General features: G+C 39.7%; 1 protein-coding gene across 4 annotated transcripts; it reads left to right on the top strand.

Annotated features, from left to right (window-relative positions):
• Window positions 1-20,519: 20,519 nt before the first annotated feature.
• On the top strand, window positions 20,520-23,074 carry LOC131007257 (transcription termination factor MTERF9, chloroplastic-like). Of its 4 annotated transcripts, XM_057934408.1 has the most exons (3): window positions 20,530-20,757; window positions 21,707-22,782; window positions 22,931-23,074. In XM_057934408.1, exons 1-3 carry the CDS (start codon window positions 20,662-20,664, stop codon window positions 22,959-22,961), a joined length of 1,203 nt encoding a protein of 400 aa, XP_057790391.1. In that variant the 5' UTR covers window positions 20,530-20,661; the 3' UTR covers window positions 22,962-23,074. The 4 variants fall into 4 exon arrangements, with proteins under 4 accessions (XP_057790390.1, XP_057790391.1, XP_057790392.1 ...); XM_057934407.1 differs by having other exon boundaries at window positions 20,520-20,757; window positions 21,707-23,074; XM_057934409.1 differs by having other exon boundaries at window positions 20,530-20,752; window positions 21,834-23,074.
• Window positions 23,075-23,343: the final 269 nt, after the last annotated feature.

Below are 23,343 nucleotides of genomic sequence, written 5' to 3'. Positions count from 1 at the left end.
ACGAATAAACTTGGGGTCATAACCCGCCACCCGAAGGACGTTAAGCAGGAAGTCCCAATTAAGAGTATCAAAAGCTTTTTTAATGTCGATCTTACAAGTAGGGATGTCAATCGGGCCAGCCCACTCGGTTTCGGGTTATTTTCGGTTCGGGCTAGTCGGTTTTTTTTATTTTTCGGGCTAAAATTTTTCGACTAACAATAACCCACTCGGTTTCGGGCTAGCCCGTTCGGGCCCGCAAGTTTTACAATTTTTTATATGTTTTTTATATATAAATAATCATATACTTTTAATAAAAATATGTCTTATTTTTTAAATCAAGACAATTCGCTTTATTTTAGATACAAAAAGTAGTAGTTTTTTTTAACATAAGTTTACATAATATCTAACTTTAATTTCGTTTTGATAAAAATTGTATATAGATTTAATATAAATGACTATCTTTATTTGACTTTTATATCATAGATGTTTGTTATTAACCGTTGGAAAAAATCAAAACTTATTCTACATGCATCAAAATGTTATTATTGAATTAAAAAGTAAAGTATTAAAGTTTAAAAATCAATTATTAAGAATGTGTTCGGTTAATCGGGCCAACCCTATCGGGCTCGGGCTATTTTCGGTTTGGGTCATTCGGGCTAAATTTTTTTTGGGCTAAAAATTTTCAGCCGTAACCCACCTTTTTTATCGGTCTATTCGGGTCGACCCGTCGGTTTCGGACTTTTTTGACATCCCTACTTACAAGCCATATTTTGACCACGGCTTGTGCGATGCATACAATTCACCCCTTCCGATCCCATCAGAATACAATCGTGAATCGAGCTGCCACTAATAAAGCCAAACTGATGACGGGAGACATAAACAGCAGCCACCTGGCTCAATCTAGACGCCAACACCTTAGCAATAATCTTATAGAGAAAATTGGACAGAACAATCGGTCTGAGGTCCGAGACAGAGTTGACGACCTCTTTTTTATGAATCAACACCAAAGTATTGGAATTGCAACCTTGAGGAAGATACGAATTCCGGAAAAAGGCTTGAATAGCACACCAAATATCAACTTTAATAATAGACCAACAGTGCTGAAAAAACTTACCAGAAAACGCATCCGGCCCAGGAGAACTTTGCGGTTCCATCTGAAAGACCGCGGTCGAGATCTCATCTTCATCAGGAACACGAATAAGCATGTTATATTGCTGATCAGAAACCATACCCTCAATAACCGCTTCAACCGTCGTGATATCCGTTATAGTGTGGCTGCTTGGCAGAGAACAAAGAGGGAAAAAAAATCCACGATATGATCCCCAATAGCCTTCTGGTCATAGCTCATAGCACCATTAATCTCCATGTGAGAGACAAAATGTGGTTTCTGACGATATCTCAACATAGCATGAAAAAACTTCGAATTTCTATCACCATCTTGAAGCCAAGAAACTTTGCTCTTTTGTTGTAAGAGCGAGCTTTGCCGCGAAAGAGCAACGTTGATCTTAGCTTGAGCTTCCACTTCTTTATCAAAAAGCTCCTCAGTATAACCATCCATAGCAATCTGGTCTTGAATATCCAAAAGCTCTTGTTGGGTGTTCATAAGGCAAGAGTCGACATTCCAAAGGTATCCCGATTCCACTGAACGCAGAACCTGCCTGAGACGCTTAAGTTTATGCATCACTTTGTAAATAGGGCATTGAATATTCGTATCCATCTGCCAGGATCCCTCAACCAGTAGAAAGAAAATCCGGATGCAGCGTCCACATCGTTAGAAACTTAAAGAAACGATGACGAGGGGGCATGTCCACCATGCAGTGCAAGACCAGCGGTGAATGTATGCAATGCTTTGCACAAGACCTGATATTTGCTATGTCGTTGGCATGGTTGCTAGATATCAGTCAAACCCTGGACCAGGACACTGGACTGCGGTAAAGCATATTCTCAAGTACCTGAAAAGGACTCGAGATTATAAGCTAGTTTACCAATCAAACAGTCTAATTCCTTTGGGTTAATACCGATTCGGATTTCCAGGCTGACCGGGATGAGAAGAGATCTACCTCTGGCTATGTGTTTACCTTGGGAGGTGGAGCCGTATCATGGCGGAGTGCAAAGCAGAAGTGCATTGCAGACTCCACCATGGAAGCCGAATATGTAGCTGCTTCTGAAGCTGCTAAGGAGGCTGTATGGTTCCGAAACTACCTCTTGGATCTAGGAATGGTGCCTAATTTGCCTAAGAGTATCATAATTTATTGTGATAACTCGGGTGCAGTGGCAAATTCTAAGGAACCCAGGAGCCACAAGGCGACCAAACACATAGAGAGAAAGTACCACATCATACAAGAAATCGTAAGCAGAGGAGATGTGCTAGTTGAGAAGATTGATACATTGGAGAACTTAGCTGACCCTTTCACGAAGAGCTTGCCTACAAAAGGCGTACGAGAAACATACTCGAGGGATGGGATTGCGGTTGATGCCACCCACTTAGAGAAAACTTTCAGTATAAGTGGGAGAAGAAGTGAAGTGTTTGTTGTAATAGCTAGTATTTAGACACATTGTATACTAAAAGTTTTGCTTTAGTATAAGTGGGAGATTGTTGGATTTGTATACTGAAAGCAAGAACCTTTTATGCTTGTATACAATGATTCCAGTGTTCACTGTTTTATCTCCTATCTGATTGTGTTCATGATTGCATATGTATGTTCTTTATCTCTATATAAGTAGATTATATGGTGTGTTGTAGATCACAGAAGAACGTATAATTGGAATAACCTTAAGAGATATAAAATAATCACAGCCGAAATAACTCTAGGACAAGTTATTGGTTTAGGCTGCGGTATAGATGGAAGTAGTTTGTCTTGGCTGCTTATCTATACTGGTACGTCATTATGTATTGATAGGACCACAGTGAGATACATTCTTCTATCTGACTTAAGTGAAGAATCAAAGATCTCGGTAACTTATAAGATCTTAATACTAATAAGATTTCAGATATATATGTTGATTCGTTTATCACTTTGATTTACTATGAGTGAGAGTTATATAGTAACTTGAGTACTCTGCATCTTGGGTGATAGCGGTTAATATATGATATTTGATTATCTGTATTAGTACTCGTATCCGTATAGGATAATGACATCCCCTTAAGGAGCTCAATAATGTTTATTGCGCTAAACCCTGCAGGTTGATTAAGATCAGGCGCAATAATAAGGTTTGAGTGGTACTGCTTAAGGATTACATAATACGCGGAAGAGCTTGAACATAAACCGAACTCCAGAGAGCAGCAAAAGAATCCGCATAAATAGCTCTGTCCAAATGCGACTCCACATGAGTAGGCATAAATCTACGTTCGGACCACGTGTAATGCAGCCCAACAGTAGGTGCCTCAATGAAACTCGTGGCGTCAATGAAATCACAGAACTTCTCACAAGCTGTTGAATTAGGCATGCAGTCGCTACTTCTTTCATGTGCGCCTTTAACAGCATTGAAGTCTCCAATAAAGACCACATTATCATCAATGTGATTAAGAAGGTCCAGCCAAAGTTGCCGTCTGCCAACATGAGTATTAGCGCCATGCACCACCGCAACTTTAAAGTTCCACGTCGACCAACTACAGTTCATGATAACCACCTGCTCCGAGGAGAAAATCACGTCGTAAATCACCGAAGGATGAGAAAAAATCCAGATATTCGAACTCATATTGTCTCTGGAGTTTTGGAAACAAGGGACCAGATTCAGAGAGCGCCAAAATCTAGAATACGTCTTCTTGAAGTTCGACTTCGGCTCAATAATCCCAACAATAACAGGAGAGAAGGAGCGACAATGCTCCGTTAAAACTTATTTGGTTTCATCCGTAAGGCCACGGACGTTACATACGAGAACGTTCATAAGAACTTAATGAAAAGACGTGGCCGGGTTTTCACCCGCTTCCACTTCTGCCGCCCACATGAACCTTGAGGTTTGGCAAATGGATGTCAAAACCACTTTTCTAAACGGTTTCCTTGAAGAAGGAAGGGACATCTATATGCAGCAACCCGAAGGGTTTGTGAAAAAGGACGAAGAGCATCTTGTTTGGAAGCTGAAGAAGTCCATTTATGGACTTAAGTAAGCTTCGAGGTCATGGAACAAGCGTTTTGACGAGGTCATTAAATCCTATGGATTTACTCGTTGTGAAAACGAAAGTTGCGTGTACCGTTTAGATGCCAATGGCGACGTGGTTTTCCTTGCACTTTATGTAGATGATATCCTCCTCATTGGCAACAATGTTGAGCTATTATCAGACATAAAGAAGTGGTTATCCGAACAGTTTCAAATGAAGGACTTAGGAGATGCAGCGTACATCCTGGGGATCAAGGTTGTTCGTGATCGCCAGAAAAGGATGTTGAGCCTATCTCAAGCGTCCTACATTGATACTGTGATTGCTCGTTTTAGCATGCAAACTGCCAAGAAAGGCTTGCTACCTTTCAGACATGGCATTCCTCTGTCTAAGGACATGTGTCCTAAGACGCCTAGTGAGGTTGAGGAAATGAGGAAGGTACCATATGCTTCCGCTTTAATTAATTTAAGCTGTCAGAGCTCTAATTAATTAATGGATGTCGGATATTTTAAATACGAGGATTTAATAAGTCTAAATACAAGCCCCGACTCAACGCCGGCAATAAAGGGGTAAGTCAATATTGATTCTCTAGTGGAATGAACTGATATTTATAAATTAATTATGATCTGGGCTGACCATGGATAATTAATTTATTTGAGGCACATCTTTATTCCTTGTATCTGGTCCCTGGACTGGCCCAAAGTCTCCTAGCCCTAGAAGAGCTAGAAATCGCCCCATACACTAATTCTGTGCCCACGCGTATTTAATTTTATTTAAATACAGCTGTCAGCTCTCAGGAAATACACACTGATAAAAATTAGGGTTTTGAGAGTTGTGGGAGGCGCAGGAAACGTGTAGGAGTTTTCTAGCTTGGGACTTTCATAGCTCGTTGTCCATCCAACGGTGAAAGCTGAGCGGGATACAGTTCAGAAGATCAGAACTGGAGTCTTTCGATATGATCATCAACGACCTCTGCATCCGCTTCTCAAGTAAGTAATTCCTAACACCTATGTGCAGCTGTTGAATTCATAGGAGCATGTTTAAGATTAACCGTTGTATGATAAATTAATAATAACCAAGAAACGATCATCGGACAAACGGAGCATTAATTCAATTTAATATTCCTTCATTTATAGGCAAAAATATCAAAGAATCCTAGTAGGAGTAGGACTTTAACTATTCTCCTAACGGAATTATAATCCTTCATTTTTATCCACCTCTTGGAGATGATCTCCTCGTTCGTTGGTCGTGAGATAGTCTTTGAGATAACGCCGAATCTTGGAAAATCAGGGTTGTTACTGTGATCTTCCGTCCTTTAAGGAATGCATATTTTACTCCTCATCACAAACTATTTATATAATTTAGGGGGGTGTATTCAATTAGGATTCTACAGGATTTTTTTGGATTTTAGAAATCTAGAGGTATTCAATCCAGATTTTTAGAAATCCTTAAAAATCTTGTGGTATTCAATTAGGACTTTTAAGATTCCATCCAAATCTAGTGATATTGAAAATTCCATTGACTTCTAAGGATTCTAATTATTGATAGACTTCTTAGGATTTTAAATGCCCTACTATAAATAAAAAATCCTTGAAGAAATCTCTTCTCTCCCGACAAGATTTTGACGTATTTTCTCCCTCACAGATTGAAGATGAAACATCACTAATAAAAAAATACGAACTGACCACACCTTCAATTTTCTCCTCTTGTCCTCTGATAACAAAGGTACATATTTGACCGGCCTTTGTTTGATTCTATGATTTCTAGTTCATTAAGCGCTATCGGATATGCAGGGTTTCTATGTAAGTAAGCTGGTGTTAAGTCAAACTAATGAACTAAATCGATTTTGTTACAGAAATTTGAACTGAAACCTTACATATATATTCTTATTCCTTTTTGCAAGACTAATGCAAGTGGTCTCACACTCTCTCTGCTGGGAGATAACCGTTTTGCAGACATGTTTGAGTTACTTGGTCTTTTACAATGTTTGTATTTGTGATACTTCAGCCTGTATTTTGTTCTAGATAATAAATAATTCACGTCACCTTTTAGAATTTATGAATCATTGATGATGTGTTCATTTAAGGTTATAAAGGACTTTCAACAGAAGAACTTACTCATATCTTACCTGGTAGGATTCAAGCCATATCGGATGGGTCTGCAGCTCCGCCCAAATTATAAGAATCTAAAAAAGTATATAAAAACAATCTAATATAATCTGCTAGACTCTATTTAGAATCCATGAAATTAGTAAAATTCACAAGAATCCATGAATTATAAAAAGTCTGTCAAAATCCTATAGAATCCTAATTGAACACACCTAGTTTATAGATTAAAGAGAATATCTTACTTATAAATTTTTAAACCATTTAAATTATTTTAAAAAATCTTATAAACCCAAGGAAACACTCATATAGTCTCATAATTTTATAGCATTCATCATTTATATGGTTAATCATCGTCTACAAATTCATATTATATTGACTTCTTTATTAATGTTTATACTGATTCGTGTTTTTATAATGAGATATAAATTATGGACTAGAGATTTTTATCTAAGTGATGCATTTTATACTGATGAGGACTGACATTTTACCTAATTATTGTTATTATTATTATTAAATAAACTAACCAGAGACCGCCTTGCCAGAGTGCAGGTTGGCATAGACCGCCTCGCCAGAGTGCTGCGTGGCAGAGCCAACATGCAGATCCAGAGCTGGCCTTGCCAGAGCAGAGCTACCCGCCTTGCCAGAGCGCAGGTTGGCAGAGACCGCTTCGCCAGAGTGCTTGTGGCAGAGCCAACCTGCAGAGCCAGAGCTGGCCTTGCCAGAGCGCAGAGCTACCCGACTCGCCAGAGTGCGCATGCCAGAGTCAACCTGCAGAGCCAGAGCTGGCCTTGCCAGAGCGCAGAGCCACCTGCCCCTGCCAGAGTGCAGAGCTACCAGAGACAACATGCCAGAGACGACCCGACAGAGCCAGAGCTACCAGAGACAACATTACAGAGCCAGAGCTACCAGAGACAATATTCTAGAGCAGAGCTACCAGAGACAACCTGACAGAGCCAGAGTTCAACCCGAGACAGCTCTGCCGAGAGCCAGCTTCACCACCAAGTTGGGCTTCACGGGCTTTAGGGTTAGGCCCAATCACTTATCTATAAATAGAAGGTTTAGCATTAGCATTAGGAGAGGATCAATTCATTCGAGCAACACACTTGTAATATGTAAACACTCTCAAAGTATAGTAAAAACACTCGAAGATCACCCGTGGATGTAGGTCTTAATGACCGAACCACGTAATTCCTGCCTCGATTATTGCTTTTTAGATTAGGTGTTGGTTTCATGCTTCATCAATTGGCACCGTCTGTGAGAAATCTGGGTTAAGGCGTGAGTTGGGTATATTTTCTGGGCACTGTTCTTCATAATGTCAACGAATATGCATGTTCTAGCAAAATCTAGGTAAAAGGTTGGGTTTCAGACTAGATCTTTGAGTGTGCTTCCACATCTGATCGTTCCGATTGGGTTATGTGAAAAATAGTTGGACAACTGCATGATTTTTTTAGTTAATGTGTGAGATTTGCATGATTTTGGGTGTGTTTCTATGCGATCTCTTATGTCCTTGGGTTCTTCATCTGGAGATTTTGTTTTGATTTCTGGGAACCTGGCCGATTTCCGGCTGCTCTGCATGAAGAAATGATAGTTAAGGTGGCGCATATCTTGCAATTCGAAAGAACCCATATGATTTTTAAAGTATTCTTGGGACCTGTGCGATTTTGAATTTTCCTTGGGATCTGTGCGATTATGAATCATGTTCTAATCATGGGAACAATTATATCCTGTTCTGTTTCAATGGCGTATATTCCCGACGTGAAATCCGATTATGAATCATGCTCTAATCATGCATTTTCTTTCAATAGATTATTCTCCTGACTACAGTTAGTGTTAATTTTGCTTCTGTTTCGTGGGATATTTTCTGGCGAGTCATCTTCTCTTGGTTGACATTATTTTTTTTGCCTATCTGAACCCGACGGGAACATTATTTGCTCTTCTGGGTTTATTTCCCAGAGGGGTGGGATACTCATCATTAGGGATTTTCCTGAGTTTCTTTCGCTTAACAAAGTCCGTACATTTGATCCGAAATTACATTATGGGCCGAAGTTTGTGGGTTTTTCTAGAGCTCTGGTTGAACATTTCCAGCTCTGATCGGGCTGCTCCAGATCAACATTTCCAGCTCTGATCGGGATGCTCTGGTCGAACATTTCCAACACTGACCGGGCTGCTCCAGATCAAAATTTCCAACTCTGACCGGGCTGCTCCAAATCAAAATTTCCAGCTCTGACCGGGCTGCTCCAGATCAACTTTTCAAGCTCTGATCGAGATGCTCTGGTCGAACATTTCCAGCACTGACCGGGCTGCTCCAGATCAAAATTTCCAGCTCTGACCGGGCTGCTCCAGATCAAAATTTCCAGCTCTGACCGGGATGTTCCAGATCAAAATTTCCAGCTCTGACCGGGCTGCTCCAGATCAAAATTTCCAGCTCTGACCGGGCTACTCTGGATGAATATTTCCATCTCTGGACGGATATTTTTCAGCTCTGATCGGGCTGCTCTGAACGGGTATTTTTCAACTCTGACCGGGCTGCTCTGAACGGGTGTTTTCCAGCTCTGACCCGGATGCTCTGGATGGATATTTTTCAGCTTTGACCGGAATGCTCTGAACGGGTATTTTCAGCTCTAACCGGGCTGCTCTGAAAGGGTATTTTCAACTCTGACCAGGATGCTCTGGACGGATATTTTTCAGCTCTGACCGGAATGCTCTGAACAAGTATCTTTCAGCTCTGACCGTGCTGCTCTAAAAGGGTATTTTTCAGCTCTGACCGGGATGCTCTGGGCGAATATTTTCAGCTCTGCATGAGACATTTTGCTACAACAAGACAGACCAGATAACTTGTCTTCTAATTTGATTCCCAATAATTGGTTTATAGCCCTGTTAAGAGGGGCTCTCATGTTTTACTAACATTGGTACTTGAGGATTCTTACAGCACAGGATAAACATATTTCGGGAAAATACTTGAACAAATATGGTAATCACCATAACACGAAAAGCTAATCCACTAACAAGTGGTGACTCAGGTACTTCGCAGAATGAAAACTTGTCGTTACATGATCTTAGTTATTTCATCGAAGCATGATTGGGATTCGGAAAATGTTATACCTTAGCTTTTGGGCATAAGCATGACTTATATTATCTATGCTGGGATTTATGCAATAATAATTATGTCTTGGAAGCTGCACAACTTCTGCATATGTGCCTAGACTTGAAATATAAATTGACTAAGTACATAAAGCTGCATACCTTCTGCATATGTGTTAGGGCTTGAAACATAATTTGAACAACATACTTTGTGACCATAGTCATAACAGCGGTATCACTAGGATCATCACAAGTAAGGACACCAAGCACAAGTATACACATAACATGTTTAGTTGAATCATGCACATGTTACTAAGGGGGGGAGTGGAGTATATGCCACCATGTGTGTTTTCTTGAACTTTCTCGAAAAACTTAGCATGATATTTGAGCCTTAACGGCAACTCAGCCACGTAGCGGATATTAAAACCTTAAATGGTAACTTAGCCACGATCCAGAACTGTAAGCCTCAGAATGTATCTGAGCTTTCTCAGCGCAGTCGGGACAGGTTATCTCAGCTTGCGCAGCCATCTCAACTATCTCAGTACAATCAGTGCTCAAATTATCAGCGTAACTATCTCAGTCATCTCAGCCTGTGCAGTCATCTTCATCTAAGTCATCTGCAACGCAGATTGCATAAATTGTCTCAGCGCAGTCAATGCGATTATCTCAGCGTAGTCAGTGCGATTATCTCAACGCAGTCAGTGCGATTATCTTAGCGCAGTCAGTGCGATTGTATCAGCCCAGCCAGTGCGGCTATCTCAGCGCAATCAGGGCGATTGTATCAGCGCAGCTAAGGCGACTATCTCAGCCCAGTCAGTGTGATTGTCTCGTCTAAACTACCACAGATTACCAAGTCATCTTCGGCGCAGATCGTCTAAGTTATCTTACCTCAGGCATTAATTGCAAAACCTAGCCCTTCATGGCTTCGCAGGCATTAATTGCAAAACCTAGCCCTTCGTGGCTTCGCATGCATTAATTGCAAAATCTAGCCCACGTGGCTTCGCAGGCATTAATTGCAAAATCTAGCCCTTGTGGCTTCGCATGCATTAATTGCAAAACCTAGCCCTTCGTGGCTTCGCAAGCATTAATTGCATAACCTAGCCATTTGTGGCTTGCATGCATTAATTGCAAAACTTAGGCCTTCATGGTAGCGCAGGCCTCAATGTCTATGCTCCGCACAGAAACATCGTAAGCCGCGAAAGTTAGACAGGGGATGAGTCTTAAGTGGCAACTCAGCCGCTCTGCGGATATTTGAGCCTTAAGTTAGTCATCATTGATGATATTCAAAGAATCAAAAGGAAAAATTATTATCTCTTTTATCTTAGTTCATTTGCAGCGCTGAAATACTTTGTCACCATTGTTTTGTAAAAATTGACAGTTCCTATCTAATAAATTGCAGGGAATCAGGTAAACATAGTTACGTTGACATAGGAGAGCAGCACAGCGTTGACTCTACACTACACGCCACTGGTTGAACAAAGAAGATACAATTCAACCAGACCAGGGGGAGTAGTTGATGAGGACTGTAATACCCATCAGTGATGTGCTTAGCAATACAGGGACATTTTACCTAATTATTGTTATTATTATTATTAAATAAACTAACCAGAGACCGCCTTGCCAGAGTGCAGGTTGGCAGAGACCGCCTCGCCAGAGTGCTGCGTGGTAGAGCCAACCTGCAGATCCAGAGCTGGCCTTGCCAGAGTAGAGCTACCCGCCTTGCCAGAGCGCAGGTTGGCAGAAACCGCTTCGCTAGAGTGCCCGTGGCAGAACCAACCTGCAGAGCCAGAGCTGGCCTTACCAGAGCGCAGAGCTACCTGATTCGCTAGAGTGCGCGTGCCAGAGTCAACCTGCAGAGCCAGAGCTGGCCTTGCCAGAGCGCAGAGCCACCTGCCCCTGCCAGAGTGCAGAGCTACCAGAGACAACATGCCAGAGACGACCCGACAGAGCCAGAGCTACCAGAGACAACATTACAGAGCCAGAGCTACCAGAGACAACATTCCAGAGCAGAGCTACCATAGACAACCTGACAGAGCCAGAGTTCAACCCGAGACAGCTCTGCCGAGAGCCAGCTTCACCACCAAGTTGGGCTTCACGGACTTTATAGGCCCAATTACTTATCTATAAATAGAAGGTTTAGCATTAGCATTAGGAGATGATCAATTCATTCGAGCAACACACTTGTAATATGTAAACACTCTCAAAGTATAGTAAAAACACTCGACGATCACCCGTGGATGTAGGTCTTAATGACCGAACCACGTAAATCCTGCCACGATTATTGCTTTTTAGATTAGGTGTTGGTTTCATGCTTCATCACGTACCAAATCCTAATCAATGCATGCCGCACGTATAAAATACTTAAATCTTCATGATTGAATGTGAATACTCAATATATAGTAAACAAAGTAATTTAATTAATTAGATATGAAAAATTTGCAGATCAGGTAGATATCTTAATTGAGTCTAATGCAGTGGTAGATTAACCATTATGGACAAGTTGGACTTGGTGCTGCACATTCGTATTTAGTTTTCTTATATATGTTGGATGAATTTTTTTCCCCTAATCAAAATGTCAACTAATAAATAAAATACTATATGCATATCTTGCGCTAATTAAACCAAACGAGCTTTGAAGCATTTGTTTTTATCGCATTTTCAGCGCCCCCACATGTTGAAATGAATTCTTTGCGTAAATGGTCTAACGAAAATTTACATATAATTTAGTGCTAATATATCAAAGTACCCACTTTCTTATAATAAAAATAAATTTTACCCACTCAAATTAAAACTTAAAATTTTACCCACTTTTTTGTTGAATGGACTAAATTACCCTTCTATATAAATGGGCAAACCCTAATTTCCTTTCATTCTCTCATTTCTCTCTCTCTCTCCTCTCTCTCTCTCTACCCGCTCTCTTCTCTCTCTCTCTCTCTGCACGCTCTCTTTCTTCTCTCTCTTCTCCGCCGTCGCATCCTTAGTCTCTACGGCCTTCTGTGCAGCGGCGTCGGCCGCCCCCTTCGTCCACTCCGTCGTGTACTCCCCCGTCTCCCTGGCTCTGGCGCCCGTCTCCTCCGCCGTAGGACTTCACTCTCTCTCGATTTCTGCTTCCGATCGCGTCCAGCGGAGCCTAGCCTCTGCCGCGCCGCCCCGTCCTTCACCACGCCGCCTCCTCAGCGCCGCGCCGCCCCGGATCTGCATCGCCGCCGGATCTACAGCGCCTGCACAGTCTGCAGCGCCCGCCGGATCTCGATTTCTCTCTCTCTTTCTCTCTCTCTCTCTCTCTCTCTGTAAATCAGCCGGCGACGTGATCCTCCTCCATGACCAGCTGCGCTTCAACCTCGTCGCCAATCTCCAGCATAACAACTGCTGTTGTTGATTCAATTAAAATTAAAACCTAATTTCAATTCAATTAAAACCTAATTTTCGATTGTGAGAGATAGGGAGAATTGGGGGAGAGTTGATTGTTGATGATGAGAGAGAGATGAGAATGATTGGGATGGAGACTTTAGTTGAATTCAATTTGAATTTAATCGAAAAAAATATAAGTAACGAAGAAATTGATGAAAATCACGCAATTTTGTACAAATGTTCTTGAATTCACAACCAAGTTTATGAATTCACAACTGAATTATCGGCGTTGGTTGTGAATTCACAATTGAAATAGTGTTGGTTGTGAATTCAAGTTTTATCGGTTGTGAATTCTCAACTTGAAATAGTATGGGTTGTGAATTCACGCGAATTCACAACTAACACTATTTATAGTTGTGAATTCAAACTTTAAAACTTGAATTCACAACCAATACTTGTTATTCAGTTGTGAATTCGAGTTTTAAAGCTTGAATTCACAACCAAAATTTATTTTGGTTGTGAATTCGTGGGTATTTGTAAAAATTTTATATGCAAGGGTAAAATGGTAAATGTGGGTATTTTTTTAAGTTTTTATATTAGTGGGTAAAATTTATTTTTACTATATAAAAGTGGCTATTTTCAAAATCCACTCTATAATTTAATAGGAAAATGGAGAATTTTGAACAAATATAATATTAACACGACTATTCACGGTCAATGAGGCATAACTTAAGTGGCAAAATTGAGGCATCCAAAACTCTTTTTTGTGAGAGGTGTTAGGTTTAATCTCGCCTGCGTGCGAGTAATTTTTTCACTTTTATTGTTTGATTATATATTAGATATCTCCTGTAATTCTTTAAAAAAGAAAAGAAAAAAAACATGACTATTCACATATTATTAATCTTGTGTTAAATAATCGATCATTACTTTCAAGGAGTGAACCATATCTACTATAATAAAGTTGATAGATTTTTATTAGTAGAAGCTATCCCATTTACAAATGTAATTTATTACTATATGACAAGAAAATCCAAGATCGTTATCTGAGATGTATATAGACGGGTAAGTTCTACTCATGTACAATAAAATGTTGTATTAAATAATCGGTCATCACTTTCTAGGAGTGAACCATATCGACTATAATAAATTTGATAGATTCAATTTCTAATTTATTAGTAGAAGCTATCCCATTTACAAATTAATTTATTATATGACGAGAAAATCCAAGATCGCTAAGGTGACCGGCGGCATCGTCGCTGCCGGAAAAGAAGAGATGCCGAGGAAGATGTCGACGGTGGCTGAATTGAAATTGGGGTAAGAAATTGGAAGAAGAAAGAAATTGGAGTTAAAAAAAATTGACGAACGTTTGACTAACAACGGTTAGTCAAAACAGGCTTAATTGATCGATTTTTTGGACTTGGAGGCCTATTTGATCCAATGTCGATTATGGGGAGCAATACGCTATATATAGGGGCATCTACTATAGGGGTGGATTTGCACATTTTCCCTTTTCTTTTTAAAACTTTTATTACACATATTGATTGATATCTATCAAACCAGTCAACTGTATAAAACGTTTGTGCATAATATTACAATCAAACATTAGCAAAAAATTATGGCATTTCAAATTATGGACGGAGGGAGTACAACTTAAAATAGCAAATGTGTATAAACGTGACAACGATATTATGAGCAGAAGGAGTACAACTTAAAAATTAAGACATTTTAAATTTTCACTCTAAATTCCTTGTTATATGTGCATTTTTAAATTCCTTTCTTGCCACGCAATAGATTATCATAAGCAGCATAGCAATCTTGTGCATTAGCTCCCATTAGTCCTCTCTCATCTCGAATGAGGAAGCATAGAATAACTAGGGACATAAATTTTGCAAAAAGATATTGAACCATTTTTTTAATTTTAGTAGAAGTAATATATATTGTTAATTAATTTTAACAAATTAATAGTAAGTCGTACTGCGAAATTAAAAGGATGTAATAACTTATTTACTAATAAGTTATATGAATGAAAAATGGGATTAAGTCCGACAGTGATACGTTAATTGGATAAAAAAAAAAAATTAGTGAGAGCATCAACAGCGGGGTGACTTGATAGAAGAGGGACCACAATGAATAAGGAAGTGACAGTAGGATGACTTGATCTTTTTAGTTTTGATTTTTGTATTTTTCATTTAAATTTAATTGCACAATTTTAAATAACAAAATTGTGCACCACAACGGATCCTAGTGAGTGTTTCTCATTATCATTAATGTTGCATTTACAAAGTTGAATTAAGTCTTTGACAACTTGATTTCTGGATGGTGATGGTTTGTGCTCATGGGAATGTGGATGGTAAATTGGGGGAACAAATTGCTGGTGCTATGGATTTTGTGGTTGTGAGAAAATCTCTCTTATTGCTATAGTACACGAAAGTAACCTTTTCCTTGAGCAGCCTTGTCTCACATAATTGAAAAATGCTGGAACATAATCACATGAATCCTGCATTGTATTTACTATTTTTGTGGTTCTTGTTGGTAAAAGTTCCCTTGGTTTGTGGCTCCACTTGCTTCGTCTGTGGTGATGCTTGCAGGTATGCATTTTTTATAGTTACTATACTTGTCAATTTTCTTTCACATTCTCCATTGATAAACGGCAATACATATGCCCTAGCTAGAGATGAGTAACAGCCGAATTTACATGTATATGGTGCAGCAAAATTGTCAACACAGGCCAGTGGTAATGGTGGTGGGCTTAGACTTGACACAAACGAGAGTGCTACACATCTCCTTCTTGTTTTATTGCTCATTCCTTTGATGATGATTTAAGTGTAGAGCGTATCAATAAAACTAGATGGAATACTTGTCCCTTCTTCTTTTTGCTCATAATAAGTGCAATTTTTAGAGTGTAAGTCCATTTGATTCTTTCATGCTTCTTTTGTTAAAAAACTATTGTCACCTACTTTTATTTATGAGGAGTAAAAGCTCGTTTCTTGGTTTCATGGAGTTTAGCCTTTTTGCTAATGTTTGATTGTCATATTCATCGTGTTTCATGGAATTGCATGTTTGTCTTAATGTTTTCTTGGTCTGGTTATTAATGCCAGTAAAAGTAGAAACTGTCAAGTGTCGGCATGGTCTTTTCTTCTATGTTGGTTATTTTTGTTCAAATAAAGAGTGCCGAAAATTGGGAAGAAGAATACAAAAGTAGAAAAAGAAAACAAAGGCTTTAATGAAATTGGGAAGATATATATTTGTATAAGAATTAATTAGGAAACGTCAACTATGTTGGTTATTTTTGTTCAAATGAACTTTACTTTGAACAAACTGTATCAGCACCGAACGAAAAATAAAACAGCTATTCAAAATTTTATTGTCATACATGTTTGGTTAGGATGCGTTTTCTTTGGTTATAAATTTATCATGGGAAAATAAAGGATAAACAAAATTTCACCCTTTAAATCATTCATTTCCTTTCTCATATTTCCTACAAAATAGAATTTGACCATTACTCATTCATCATTTTCATTACAAATGAGAAATAATATTATTCCTTCATTTTTGGTGTGATAATATTATCCCTAATTTGTAGTGAAAATGAGGAATAGTAAGGGTCAAATTCTATTTTATAGGAAATGTGGGAAAAGAAGGTAAGGATTTAAATGGTGAAATTTTGTTTATCCCTCATTTTCTCATGATAAATTTACAACTAAAGAGAATGCACTCTTAGTGAATAAAAAGTATCTAATAATCTAAGAGACAATGACTACAGTTTTATTAAAATCTATATAATGACCAATTGAAGGATTTTGAATCAGCAATGACATTTACTCACATAAACATTTGCTTGGAATGGTAGTTGTGTTGCAGCTAATACCAATTAATTTCCATGTGTTAAATAGGCAAAAATGTCATATTAGCATATTAAAAATGCCTTACTTTATAAATATAGATATTTTATGCCCAAATTTAAATAGAAAACCTAATTTACCATTTGATTATGATGAACTTGCATTGATTTCAGTGAAAAGTCTTATATCTTTTTGACAAAAGTCATATACTATGTTTGACCAATTTGATAATTATCAATCAAAATGTGTAAGAAAAATCTAAAAAATAGAAAAATTCATCTAACCGCATGGGTGGCCAGATCATTTGACTGGTAGCTAAATGGTGGCGCAAAAATCATTTAGCCACCCAGTTAAATGATATGGCAGTTTGGGCGGCTAAGTGATCTACCTGCTCTAGTAGATGAACTTTTGGTTGATAGCTATTAAATTATTTTTTTTTTGGAAAAGGTACAGATCCACCCTTATAGTAGAGACCCCTATAGCGTATTGCTCCTCATAGTCGACATTGGATCAAATAGGCCCCCGAAGTTTGAAAAATCGATCAATTAAACCCGTTTGACTAACCGCTGTTAGTCAAACGTTAGTCAATTTTTTTTTACCTCCAATTCCAATTCAACCACCGCAGACATCTTCTCTTCTGGAAGCGACGAGGCCACCGGACACCTCTCCCTCAATCCAACTCTCTCTCTTTCTCTCGGCTGATTGTGAAGGTCAAGACAATTCCTAGGTGAATTTTGGTCAGTAGCAATCACAAAACCAAACCCCGTCGTTTCCCCTGCACGGCTGCACCACCGCCACCAATCCACATATCTCCGCCGCACGCATAGAAGAAACACGCCATGGCTACCAGCATGGGCCCTCTGCCTCCCAAAAACCCCACCGCCGCCAAGCCTTCAACATCCGAACCAACGAACGGTTCGGCGATGGTGCCGCCTCTACCTAGAAATCCGAATCCCTCTGAACCGGAGCCATCCCGAGACCGCCAAGAGGAAGCCGAATTAAACCCTCCCAACAGTGTTACTACTCCAGACGATTCCGATCAAGTTTCTAATTCCAGCGAGAATTTAAGTAATGGCGCCTCCGCTAACGGCGAAAGCAAACAGGAGCAGCTGAATAGTAATTTGGCGGTGCCGTACAAGATTCCTCCATGGAGCGGCCATGAGTTCTCTCTCGAAGTCCTCAAAGATGGCGCCATCATCAGTTAATTTGATTGTTAGTAGTTCTCCCCTTTTCTGTATCAATTGTATCCCGTTTGTTTTACTGCTTCATATCATGTACAAAGAAATACACTTTCTGAAAATTCTCCAACAAAAGGTTTACTGAAGTCTTTTATTATGTACATTGGGATTTTCATGAGGATTTTGTCTGAGTTACGCCTCTTAGAGCATCCGCATTGGGATTACATGATAGCCTACTTTATGAGGGGGGGACCACATGGTGTAAAGAGGCTGCATTGGTGTTACATGATAGTTTTAGTTTTGATTTTTCCATTTTTCATTTAAGTTTAATTTCATAAATTTAAATTACACAAATTACTTCAAATTTAAATTGCATTAATTTTGAAATCTTAAAAATTACAAAAACTTAATAAAATAAAAATAAATCCTACAAATAACTATTCCGGCCCTCGAGGTCCGAAACGTGCCCAAACATGCTCCATCAAATCATATTGGAGCGCGGCGTGCAACTGCCTATCTCGGAGAAGGGCATCTCTTTGCACATATTCCTCGAATGAAACTGGTGTTGCTCGACCACTCTCCGTCGAGTCCCTGCTAGACGCCCCATGTCCCGCGTCGTCATCTCTCCAATTGGTTGCTCCTTCACCTTCATGCTCCACAATCATGTTGTGGAGAATGATGCAACACAGCATGATGTCCCGGATGTGCTCCAGGTACCAATTCCGCGCAGGACTGCGAATGATTCCCCACTGAGCTTGAAGGACTCCAAAGGCACGTTTGACATCCTTTCGTGCCGATTCTTGCATCTTCTTGAACCTCGCCTCCTTCTGATTTGTCGCCATCGGTGGACTCTTGACGAAGCAACGCCACTCTGGATATATGCCGTCGCACAAGTAGTAGCCCATCTGGTAGTAGCGATGGTTCGCCTGAAAAAGCACAGGCGGGGCAGTTCCATCCAACACATCGGCGAAGAGAAGCGACTGGTTGAGAACGTTGATGTCGTTGTTCGAACCAGCGACACCGAAGAAGGCATGCCAAATCCACAGATCGTGGGATGCAACGGCCTCCAAGATCAAGGTTGGCTCCCCTTGATCACCGCGTGTATATGCGTCGTGCCACGCCTTAGGGCATTTCTTCCACCCCTAATGCATATAATCAAGACTCCCGAGTATCCCGGGAAAACCGTGTCGCGCCTCGTGCATCTGGGTAAGGCGTGTGATGTCCTCCGGCGTTGGACGACGCAGATAATGAGCTCCAAAAGCCCGAATGACCGCCTTGCAGAACTTCTTGAGGCATACACGCCCGGTGGAGTCGGCGACTTTGAGATACTCGTCAAAAGTATCCGCACTGATGCCGGTGGCTAACTGGCGGATAGCCGACGTGCATTTCTGCAATGGGGAGAGAGAGTCTCGACCTATTGCATCAGTGGTCATCTGGAAGTAAGTATCTTCACCTTGAACAGCCTCGACGATGCGCAAGAACAGCTCATTCTGCATTCGAAAACGCCGTCGAAAAAAATGTAGGTCCGTACGTCGGATTGTCGTTGAAGTAGTCTTGCATAAGATGTAGATGGGCTTCCTCTCGATCACGGTGGACGTAAGACCGGGGACGTTTCGCACGTCCCGCCTCCGGCGCCGGTTGGGCGTAGATGTGAGCAAGCAATTGTTTCTGCAACTCTATCTCTTCCATGATCGCGTGAGCTACACCGTCGGATGAATCAGACGAAGAACCGTGGTCGGATTCCGCCATTGTCGGAAGAAAAAAGAAGAAAATGCTTGAAGGAGGAAGAAGAAGGAGGTGAAAGTGAAAGAAGAAGGAGAATTGTGGAGTGAAAGTGAGGAAGAAGAAGGAGGAAGATGGAATATAAAGAGAAGAAAAAAAATCGAACGGTCAAATTTGGCACGAAAATCGAGGTAGTCAAAGCTGCCTTCAAATTCAAAATTCAATTTTTTTTAAAGGCGCGTGTAGAACACACGCGCCATGCTTCAACGGTTGTGAGGGCTACACGATAGAACGTGTAGCCCTCGTGTAAGTGTTTGTTGCATCGGTTACACGATAGCAGCCTTACACGAGTAGGCTGCTATCGTGTAACCCGTTGCAGATACTTTTATGAATCTCAGAAATGAGAAGGGGGCTTACATGTTTGGGCGCGTAGATATTTGTATCAAGATTATGTACAATAGAATGTTGTGTTAACCAACCTGTCATTACTTTCTAGGAGTGAAGTGAACCATATCGATTATAATAAATTTGATAGATTCAATTTCTAATTTATTAGTAGAAGCTATCCCATTTACAAATTAATTTATTATATGAGAGAAAATTCAAAATTGCTATCCGAGATGTGCATAGATAGGTAAGTTCTACTCATGTACAATAGAATGCAAGCCGATTTTTCTTTATGATCTATAGGGATATAATTGGACTTAAATATATCAATTTTTATTTAATTTTACACATGAATTAAAAATTATGCATTTTATATACACGATTTCATTTATTCTTATTTTTACATGATTGTTAATTTTTGACAAGTTAATGTCATTGTGGCTAGCTGAAGTGGTAAATTAACAACATCGTGATTAGCTGAAATAGCATGGACATCCAACTACATCGTTTATTACATCGACCGTTTAAGTCATGTAAAGATTTCAAGTATCCATCTTATCATTAATTTATAAGACAATTGACAACGTGTGAAAAATTAGAATAATTAAAAGTTATATATTTAAAAGAAAAATTTTAGTTTATTTGCAAGAAAATGGGTGTGTTTAGGAGCATTTACCTAAATTTCACATGTATGGCCCAATTTTTACGTCAATTAACAATATTTGGGCGGCCCATCAAGCTCTAAAAAATTGATGCACATTTTTTTATTTTTGTTAGCGGAGCAAGCAGCTGCAGCCCATTTGATTTCTTCTTCTTTTCTCTATTTTCATTTTCCCCCAAATTCAGCAGCAGCAGCGGCAAATCTTGTTCTTATCTCTGAGAGTTAATTCGGTTATAATTGAGTTATTGGTAAATAAATGGTACTCTTGCACGCCGCCAGGAGAGGTGCTGCTTTTGTTGCCGGCCGCCGCTTGCACAACCGCACCTCTTCATTTTTCGCTTGTTCATGTACAGTGAGTTCTCTTTTGCTAATGTTCTTGATGTTGCCCGTGTTTTCCAGTTTTTTTGTGTTCCTTTTTTATTTCAGCTTTAGGATTGGAAAAGTTTTAAGTAAACCATTTGCATCTAATCTTGCATTCATAAAAATTGATTGTTGGATGCTGAACTATTTGTAATGACGATTATGTTGGTTTTTGCATGAAATTAGCAGAAGAAGAAAAAAAACAAAAACGAAAAGATATTGGTGGTTTTATTGGTTATTTGTAGTTGTAAGCATTGCCATTAGAAGTATGTTTTATGTAGTAATGAAATTAGCAGAAAAGGAGAAAGTTAAGTGATGGTTTATTGGCTATTTGTACTTGTAATTACTTCCATAAGAAGTATGCGTTATGTTATTCAATATTCAAATTGTATTATAAATTTATAATGGTGAAATTGTTGCTTGCTAGGATTTTTTCATCTTTCCGATTAAGTGTTAAAAGTATATTGTGTTGGACTCAGCTGAGAATGTTATATCTTTCATAGAATGTGAAGCATAATGTTTTTTTGTTACATCATCCAACTAAATGGAAAGAGAAGTAAACCGGATATTTTTCTCGTTCCTCTTCCTCCCTCAACACAAACATATGAAATGATCACTAATTCAGTACCATTTGGTCATTTCTGTCCCCTTCCTAGACTACTAACATTTGTACAGAGTAGGCAGCGTTGATCCTACTCGAAACCTAGAAATTTGGTTCGAGATTCTGGTTATTTTGCTGTCTCCAATAGCTATTATGTTAAGAGATCATGTTGGTGCCACAATCTCTATATTACCAGCAGTTTTTACTATCGTTTTTGCCTTGATTTTTGTTGGTGCTGCATTCTCTTTAGTGCCAACAGGATTGATACTTTCCCCTTTGCATTGATTGTAGATGATATATAAAGATCAATTTTTTTTAAATTTTTTTTGGGTTTCTTCAGGGCCTACATAAGCGTCAGAAAACTGATTCAAGTTTCGTGTTTCTCCGCTTTAGCTCATATCCTTATGTTCTTAAACCTGGACATTTTCATACTACATCTTGTGAATCCGTTGAAAGTCTACAAGAAGGGATAGAATTAGCTGGTGATGAGGAGAAATCGAGAGAATCAGCTGACATTTTCCAAGAATGGGGTTGTAGTGAGAGTGATATATCCAAGATTTTTGAGCGACGTTCATCTTTACGTAAGATGGACATTCATATCCTTCGGTCTAAGCTCGACATACTCTCTCGCTTGGGCATCAAATCAGCTGACCTTGTAAAGATGGTGCATTGCCGTCCCCGTTTGCTCAACTGCAGAATCAACATTGATCTGAACGAACGCCTTGCATATCTGGAGGGTTTGTTCGGCTCAAAGGAGGTCCTAGTGAAGGCCATCGTGCGGAATCCTTCTCTACTGATCTACGACTTCCAAAACAAAGTGAAACCCATCATTGCCATGTACGAGTCGTTGGGCCTCAGCAAAGAGGACTTGATAACTGTGCTTCTGTCTCGCCCCACTTTGATCCCACGCACTAACCTGAATGAAGAGAAGCTAGATTACATCCGTAGGACTGGAGTCTCGGAGCGGTCAAAGATGTATAAACACGTGGTTTCCATAGTTGCTATATCACGCATGGAGACCATCCGTGAAAAGATGCTGAGTATGGAGAAATACGGGCTCTCGGAGGATGACTATCTTTGTCTCATCGGACGTTCCCCGCTCGTGATGACCCTATCTGTTGATAAAGTCCAGAGGAACATGACATATGTACTAGGTACGATGAAGCTACCAGCCAGCGTGGTACTACATAACCCGTTCCTGATCTTCTTCAACCTGGAGAAGGTCCTGAAACCGCGTTTCCTGATAGCATGTAAAATTGAGGATATGGGACTTGCTCCTCAGATCAAGGGACCTCTCTTGTTGAGAGCGATGAGGATGTCGGATAAGAGATTCATCAAAGCATTTATATCTTGCCACCCCGAGAGCGTGGCCGAAGAGCTGCTCACGGCATATAAACATGCTAAATGCGTCAGAAGGTTAGCAGAGTCCTCAAAGAAGAACTTGCATACAGGATTCCCGTTCTGAATGGTTCTTTTAATACTTGTGAGTTGATTGATGGAATTTTTTGTTATTCTTTTGATCTAACTACATCCGCGATTGCCCTTTCCTCTTGGATGCTCATAGGCAACATTATGCTGCTGTGGACAGACCATGAAAAAGGCAAAAAAACAAAAAAAATGTGAGTTGTATATCTATACATGAACTGTTTAGTTGTGATTTCATGTTATATCCAGGTCTATAAATTTGCCAGGCTATTCTTACGATAAAGCACATTCTGCTTTACTTCCTCCACGAAGCTCTAGCAAAGAAGGTACAGTGGATGGTTTGCCTTTTCTTTTCTTTTTTGGGGTAATCGAGTCTAAATATATGAATTTTCACCATAGTCTAGTTTTGCACATGAACTAAAATTTCTGTCTTTAATACACGAACTTTCTATTGTTTTGATTTTTTTCACACGATTGTCAGTTGCTGATAAACTAATGCTAGCTAGCCTATTCGTTATGAGGAATCAATGCTCTGGAACAAATAGAGCTTAC

Source organism: Salvia miltiorrhiza, chromosome 1 (assembly GCF_028751815.1).
Source record: "Salvia miltiorrhiza cultivar Shanhuang (shh) chromosome 1, IMPLAD_Smil_shh, whole genome shotgun sequence".
Lineage (NCBI taxonomy): Eukaryota > Viridiplantae > Streptophyta > Magnoliopsida > Lamiales > Lamiaceae > Salvia > Salvia miltiorrhiza.
This window is presented reverse-complemented; position numbering and strand designations above follow the sequence as displayed.